Source organism: Nicotiana attenuata, unplaced genomic scaffold, assembly GCF_001879085.1.
Source record: "Nicotiana attenuata strain UT unplaced genomic scaffold, NIATTr2, whole genome shotgun sequence".
Lineage (NCBI taxonomy): Eukaryota > Viridiplantae > Streptophyta > Magnoliopsida > Solanales > Solanaceae > Nicotiana > Nicotiana attenuata.
The window spans coordinates 95,840-103,980 of record NW_017671700.1 but is presented as its reverse complement, the minus strand read 5'-3'; the positions used below and the strand labels follow the sequence as shown (position 1 = coordinate 103,980).

Sequence of the window (8,141 nt, the reverse complement as noted above, 5' to 3'; positions counted from 1 at the left end):
ATTGCAGACTTGAAGAGGCGGGGGGGGGGGCGGGGGAGCGAGGGGGGGGGGTTTAGTGAAAAAATACATGAGGCAATGAGTATCAATATAGGAGTTTTGTTCTAAAAGGAAATATTTTAGGGATAAAATAGTAAAAAATTTGGTCAAATTTAAAGTGCTTATAAATTAAAAATTCATAAACTAGGGGTGATAAGCTTATGGTTTATTTTTTACTTATAAACACTTGACTTACAAGCAATTTTAAGCTTAGCCAAAAACCATCTCAATCAAGCTTCTTGGATGCTTAGGAAGGTGTTGATGGCTAAACAATATATTGATGTTAGTGTCCTAAAATTTAGAACCCATAAAAAGTGTTAAATTGACTTAAGTGACATGGAGGAAGTTGGTCTATAACCACTACGGTGCAAAAAAAGAGATTAAAGGTTAAATAACAATAATTGTATTGATAATACACGCATTAATTAAGGCATGTAAAATAAAATAAAATAAAATATAGAAAACGGTTTTCATGCTATGAGACTGCTATGGTTAAGTCCATGAAAAGAAGAATCAAATCCATTCCAGTTTTGCCTGTTTGAATCTTCGAAATCACTCATATTGTTCACTTCTCCATTAATCTGCCACGGGAAAATCATTTCTTGATCATAAAGCATTCCCATTTCTGCACTCACATTTAACCCCATTATTTCTCCATTTTCAACTTGCCCCAAGTTTCCAATATCATTACCAATCCCATGATACATATTATGGTGGAATCCATTTGAGGTTAGTTCAAGAAAACCACCCCTTTGTGCACCAAGAAAATCATCATAGTAAACATTGTTACACATCATTGACATATCATTTTCTTCAATTCCCAAATTCCCACTTGCCTGTTTTTGGAGCTTAGCAAATGCTAGACTTAAATCACTTGAATCATAACATGACAATGGTGTAAAAGATGACAGTGGATAATTAGTACTGTTGGCTATAGACTCATGATCTAATTGGCTTTTCTTTGAGGTTGTTCTTTTGTTTTTTCTGCAGCCACCACCAACTGGAACATTTCTAAGTGTACCACCTTTAGTCCAATACCTTCTACATGATTTGCAAAAGTATCTAGGTTGAGTGAGACTGTAGTTGTTGTAGTAGCAGAATTTGGTGTTGGTTGAGTCACATCTTGGACATTTTTGTGCTTGTTCTGCAGCTGGCCTTGGTTTCTTTTCTTGCTCTGGCTTATTTGTGTAAGCCAACATGTTTTCTAGTGTTTGGGATGACATTTTTGTTGAGACAGCAACAGAAAACACAAGAATGATCTAATATAATATAGAAACTTTCAAGAAAACTAGAAGGGTTGATTTGAATCACAGAGAAAGCTAGATAAACTTAATTATGGCTTGCCCCTCTATGAAAAACGACCGCGTTGCTTCATTTATATAGAAAGAGAGGGGAAAGGAGGGGGTTGGGGTGGGGTGGGGTGGGGTGGGGTGGGGTGGGGGGATATTTGGAGGTTAGCCCTAGAGGTAGAAGTCCGGATTTTAAACATATAAATATGTTTGGAATTATAATCCTTATAAGTTATTGGTTTCTAAATTAATAATTTGTACTGAATTCGGCCGAACCAGTACTAGCCCATGCTCTAACTCCGTGTCATGGTCAGGGGCGGATTTAGGGGGGTGTGACGGGTTCACCCGAAAGGTCGAAACTCCTTTGCCGAAAAAAATTGCACTGCACATATAAGACAAAATTCGTTTTGTGTCTCTATATATTATATTTTGAACCCCATTGAAATGGTCCAAAAGTGTAGCTCATTAGTAGTCGAGGGGATTCAAAGTCTTTTGTAAGGTTATTGGTTTTATTACCATTCGTCACAGTCTCTTTTAATTTTTTAATATTTTTCTTTTTTAAACGCCTTAGTAGAAATTCTGCCTGCGCCACTTGTCGTGGTACGTTGTGGGTGAGAGAAAAAGAGTAGAAAATTAAATAGAATGGTGTAGTGACTACTAGGGGTGTATGAGAAATGTGTATCTAGGCATCTTAGCACATAAATAAAACTTTATTTTACACCATTGATGCGTAATGAGATAGTTGGGATCAATTCACTATTAATCTGAGATTGTACGTTTTAGTCTTTTAAAATTAAGAATCCATTAGAACCGTAATACCTTTTAATGGGCGTATTTGAAAATTTCGAATTAATCAGATTAGTGAACTTTATAATCAATGATTAAAAAAGTTTTGTGAAGATGGAATGCTTAGATGGAGACCGTGTCACATATATATCATGGAAAAATTTTATTTTGTGCCTCGCATAACTGACACTAGTTGTGTGAGGCCTCTTTTTTGTCTCACAACTGTGTGGTCCCAGAATTTTTATGGACCCAGATGTCTAAGATATGAGTCCACAAATATATGAGATAAAAAAATGTCTCACACAACTAATGTAAGCTGCGTGAGACACAAAATAAAATCACTCTGTATCATGATAGTGTAATCATTAGAACTCTTCATCATTCATGTCTCCATCGTTCCTATTTTACTCATAAACAAGACCGCCACGTTCCTTCATATTAGCTACGATCATAGCGCTAGCTGCTAGATGTTTGTGTTGGTGTGGGGAAATTTGTGTTTGAAGAAAAGCTTGATACAAATATAGTACTTACTCATCATACTCATAGCATAGACAGATATCATGTTTAATTATATCAAAAAAAAAAAAAAAAAACATTAACCATTGGCGAATCCGAGAAGGACATGCTTGTTGTGCTAACACGGTCAAAAGATATTCTTAATACGGTGTGATATTATCTTCTTTGAGTCAAGCTCGTACGGGCTTCTCCAAAAAGTTTCACACTATTAAGAGATCCATACACATTATATGTAGGCTCCCAATCTTTTCAGCTACCAATATGGGACTTTGTTCGCACAATCAACAATCTCCTGCTCAAACTAAGTTACACATGGTCCACTACCTCGATTCATGTGTCTCCCGTCGAAGTAAGTTTCACGTGGATACCAAATTCGACAGAACGAATATGAAAATGGCAAAGTGATGGTGTGAGACGGCGCGCATACCAAAAGAAGCTAGTTGCGGGTGGCTGTCGCCCTAAATCAACGTTTGTGCTGCCTTATACCTAGACAAATCTCCTTCTACTTCTGCCTGTAGCTGCTTCCTTAGTTTCTTCTTTCTTAACTTTCCTCTTTCTAATAGAAAATCAAATTTGATAAGTAGAAATTTTTGCTGGTTGCTATCGATTCGAATTAGTCGGCTCCGATGCGTATAATGGGTACTAATTGAGAAATCAAAACAAAAAATAACTAAAGATGGTAATACTTAGCCACATCTTTCCTCTTTCTTTTTCTTAATATATATTACTTCATTCGTCTCAATTTATGTGGCATTGTTTGACTTGAACAGAGTTTAAGAAAGAACTAAATTTTTTTAAAATTAATTATAATCTAAACCAAGCCTTAAATATTGGTGTGGCTATACACAATGTTTTAAAAGGCGGGGGCGTGAGGCGAGGCGTAAGCTCTGAGACATGGGGTGTAAGTCCCACGGATCTTTAAATTTTATAAATTTTAAGGATTTTAAGATAGTATAAAATAAAAATAAATATAAAAATTACACTAAAATCACAAAGTTATAACAATAATCTATTTAAAATATTTATGAATTATAATTCAACTATGAATAATACGAAAAGTATGACATATCATAATATGCAAATTAGTTGCAACGTCGTTACAACTCAAACATCAAAAATAATGTATTCGATAAGAAATCTTATACGTATCTCTTAAGGAGTATTGAATCTTGAAAGATTTTCTACATTATAATTTGATATTTAAAAAAAAATACTTTAATATGCTTTTTATTTAAAAGAGAATTTATATAAAAACATAATGCACAGTTTAAATATGATTCGCTAGCATCATTTATTTTTAAGTTTCAACAACTTAATAAAGTGACACATAATTCACCATACAATAACATGATAACTAATTATTTTTAAATAGTTACTAGCTAATACTGAGCTATTAAATTAATAAGTATTGTATCTCGTAAACGTGAAAAAGAATATTTAAAAAAATAATTATAAAATAATTATGGACTATTATATAATAAAGAATAAAAGTTAATAAATAAATACTTTTTAAATAAAGATTTATTTAAAATTTAATATCATAGCAGTCTTAATGGATAACATGTAATAATATTTATTTTAATTATGTCATAAAATTCTCTCAACTTAATGATTTATGATTAAAAAAATAATTTTGAATAGTCAACGATTTATTGAAAAAATTTGAGAATTTACAAGGTTAGTTACATACAATTGCATAAAGTTCTATTAGGCGAGCCCAATACACTGGGCATTCGGCGTGTCCGAGGCGTAAGCCCTGACGGCCGAGACGTAAATCTCACGGAACTAAGCCCCACACATAAGCCCAGGGACATTTTAAGAGTGCTCCGCTCTGGGGCGAGCCCCGGGCGAGTCCGATTCAGCCTTTAAAACAGAGGCTATACATCATCTCACTGAGAATAAACTAAGACTTTTGAGTTTTAATTGTTTCTGAGTATAGAAATATGATATTCTTTTTGGCCAAATTAAAAAAAATGTCCCAAGTAAAACAAAACTATTTCAAATGAGGCCTTACGGGACTTTTCATAAAAATCATCTGACTTTTATTTACCACTTACAAAGATGAAAGATGAAAGATGTAAGATAAAATAGTATACAATAAATTCAATGTGTATTTTGGATCCTGCGCATAACATCAAAGCATATTTCATCAGGCTGCTCATCTTAATTCTTTGTTTCTTTTTAATCTTAAAACACTCGAATTGTAGTGGTGGGCCCATAGAACAAAGTGGGACCATAGTGGATGATTAAAAACTGAACATGCCCTAGGGATCAGTCAAATTAGTTGACTGGTCAAATATTTCCCATCACTCAAATAAAACATTATTGACACAAAGCAAAAGTATGTGGTGAGTGCTGTTTATAATGTATAGAAAACTGAGCCTCAAATTAAAACGGAAATTGACAATATAAACTGTATAGAGAGAGTATTAGCGAAGAAAAGAATCTGCATGCATTTGTATTTGCATTCCCATTTCCTCTTTTTAGAAAACATAAACAAATACTGTAAAGAGAATTTGATGTTCAGATATTAGGCACAAGGTTCTGAACAGATTTATTAGGAAATCGAACACAGGATTTGCCTTGTGCTTTGGGCTCAAGCCGTTGGAAAACGTTGTGTTAACGTCGAGTTCTGAGTTTCTAATTAAAGTCCTAAATTGTATCCAAGTTGGGAATATTAATGTATCACTGGATTATCTTCTCAGCCTCAGGTTGATTTGTTTAAGACCAGTGTTTTAAAAAACGCGGGCGTAAGGCGAGACATTTTATATATATTTAAGCGATATGTAAGTTCCAAGGCACGGGGTGTAAGCCTCATAGGTATTTAATTTTAATATTTTAAAAATGATATAATTACAGTAAATATTTATAAACAGGTAAAATTGCATAAAATTTGAAAAAAACTATAAATATGTGAATATATATAGATGTGCTCCCTTCCCACAAAAATCTAGTCAAAATAATCTATTATACGCTATTTAGAAGCATAAGAAACTTGAGTCGAAAAGAATAAAGTTTTCTACATAGAGGAACAAAAAGGATGACTAACCTGCAATTTGAACTTTGAACTTGTTGCTATGAAGGAGAATAGAGTTCTCTTTGTATTTGTAAAAAATAAATTGAATATTCGTTACTTTTGGGAGATATTAGCAAACTAGCGGACAAGATAAAGAATTGGAAAAGAGCATGAATTAGGCTTCAATCAATAAAAAAGGTCCTTACTTTTAAATTTAATACATTTTAGTTCCTTTTTAAAACTTTTGAGTAATTACCAAGCTGAATATTGAGAATTTGGATATTATAAGGACTTATTCAACAAATTTTGTTTTAATTTGAACACCCTCTGGGGCTTATGCCTCACTAAAAAGACGTGCCTCAAACGTCCGGGAGTACGCCCCGAATGCCCGGGCATACGCCCCAAATTGCTGGGCGTACGTCTCTTGAGACTTTCGCCCCACACCATCGTCTCGGGGCGTTTTTTGTGCGCCTCGCCTCAACGCTCACTCCGAAAACGCCTTTTAAAACACTGTTTAAGGCTATCATATTCTTGTATTAAGCTGGATATGCGGACCTAGGATTTAAAGGTGCCAGGGCACGAACCAGGGGCGAAGCTACAGCCTATTAAGGGTGGTCAACTGACCACCCTTCGTCGAAAATTATATTGTGTATATAGGTAAAATATTAAGTTTTAAAGATATATAATATATATTGAACACCCTTTATCGGGAAATTTATTTCATTTCTTTCAAGTTTGAACACCTTTGAGAAAATTTAATTTCACCGCTGGCGCGAACTGTTCGATCAGTGCCCCCTCTGACTTTCGAGTAAAATGTATGACATTTGCAATATATATACACGTATATATATTCAGAACTTTGCCGAAGCTGTCCGGTGACCCTCTACGCCAAATATGGGTCCGCCCCCAAAGCCAGACATGTACACAAGACAATGCTCGTGGTAGAATCAAAAAATAATTCAATTCAAAATTTTCAAACATTGTAATTTGCTATTTAATTAGTTTGAATTTGGAATAACTTACATTTAAAACTATCCTAAACGTGAAGAATTTGCGCTGCTTTCAATAGCTTAAGAAAAATAAGACTCATGATACTTAAATATATACAATATGTTAAATGGTCAATATTTTGGCCAGTGGAGTCCATCTCACATAAGCATAAGCTTATTTGCAAAGTAGATTTTATTGGCAATATTCATTGGGACCAAAGTATTACATTGTGTGGTGGATATCATGTGCAAAAGTTGTATCTCTTTTTTTTTTACTTCTCGGAGGCTAAGGCTTTCTTGCCTATAAAAGGAAAGGCCATTATTTCGTTTTCAACACAACAACAAGACTTGAGTCTTCATTTATTATTTCTTCCTCTCCTTCTTTATTGAGAGTTGTTTGTAAGAAAGCTGAGTGTCGGGAATCACTTGTGTGATCCCCTTTCTTTGGAGTGATCTTGTGAGGTAATTCTTTCGACGGTATTTGGGATTAATTAGAGTATTTACTCTAATTTTGTACTCTTATTGGTATAGTAAATTTGCCCCTCTCCGCTTGTGAACGTATGTCACTTTGACCGAATCACGTTAAGTTTGTGTCTTCTTTATACGCTTTAATTGTCGTTGTTATCAACTTGCATTGTCTTTGTTATTGTCATTATAACATTGTTTGGCTAAATTCCGCATTACTCGATTTTCCGATCCTAACAAATTGGTATCAGATCCGGATATAACCGGGTTTGTTTCAGTAGTCAATATGATTCTAACAAAGACTTATGTTGCGAAATTTGATCGAAGTGCAAACTTCGAAATATGGCAATTAAAGATGGAAGCCATCCTAATTCAGGATGGCTTATATTTGGCACCGCAAGGAGAGGAGAAGAAGCCGGATAAAATGACAGACGAGGAGTTTGCCATCATTGGCAAAAAGGTGTAACTACCCGGCCGGTCGTTTCGAGAGCTGTAGCCTTGTTCCCCCCATTTTCTGCTCCTTTTGTGTTCTACAGTTATATTATGAATTACCGGGTTGGTTGATTTGGGTCCAGAGAGATTTCAGAGTGAATTGAGACACTTAGTCTCCTACTTGAAAGCTTAAGTTGGAAAAGTTGACTTATTTATAAACGACCTCGGATTTGAACTTTAATGGTCCTGTTAGCTCCGTTAGATGATTTTTGGACTTAGGAGCGCGTTCGAATTGTGTTTTGGAGGTTGTAGTATATTTAGGCTGAATTGGCGAAAGTTGGAATTTTAAAAAGTTTGATCGGGAGTGAACTATTTGATATCGGGGCCGGATTGAATTTCCGGAAGTTGGAATAGGTTCGTGGCGTCATTTATGACTTGTGTGCAAAATTTGAGGTCAGCCGGACGTGATTTGATAGGTTTCGACGTCATTTGTAGAATTTGGAAATTACGAAATTCATTAAGCTTGAATCCGTGTGTAATCCGTATTTTTTATGTTGTTTGAGGTGAAATATGGCCGCAGGTGCGAAAGGCCTGGTCAGAAACTATAAATAT

General features: G+C 34.8%; 1 protein-coding gene across 1 annotated transcript; it reads right to left on the bottom strand.

The window, feature by feature from the left end:
- Window positions 1-416: 416 nt before the first annotated feature.
- On the bottom strand, window positions 417-1,380 carry LOC109209757 (dof zinc finger protein DOF2.1-like). Its single transcript, XM_019373084.1, has one exon. It carries the CDS (start codon window positions 1,257-1,259, stop codon window positions 507-509), a length of 753 nt encoding a protein of 250 aa, XP_019228629.1. The 5' UTR covers window positions 1,260-1,380; the 3' UTR covers window positions 417-506.
- Between the last annotated feature and the right edge of the window lie 6,761 nt (window positions 1,381-8,141).

Coding starts and splice junctions, on each gene's coding strand:
- LOC109209757 (XM_019373084.1), bottom strand. CDS start 1,259: ATGTCATCCCAAACACTAGAAAACATGTTGGCTTACACAAATAAGCCA.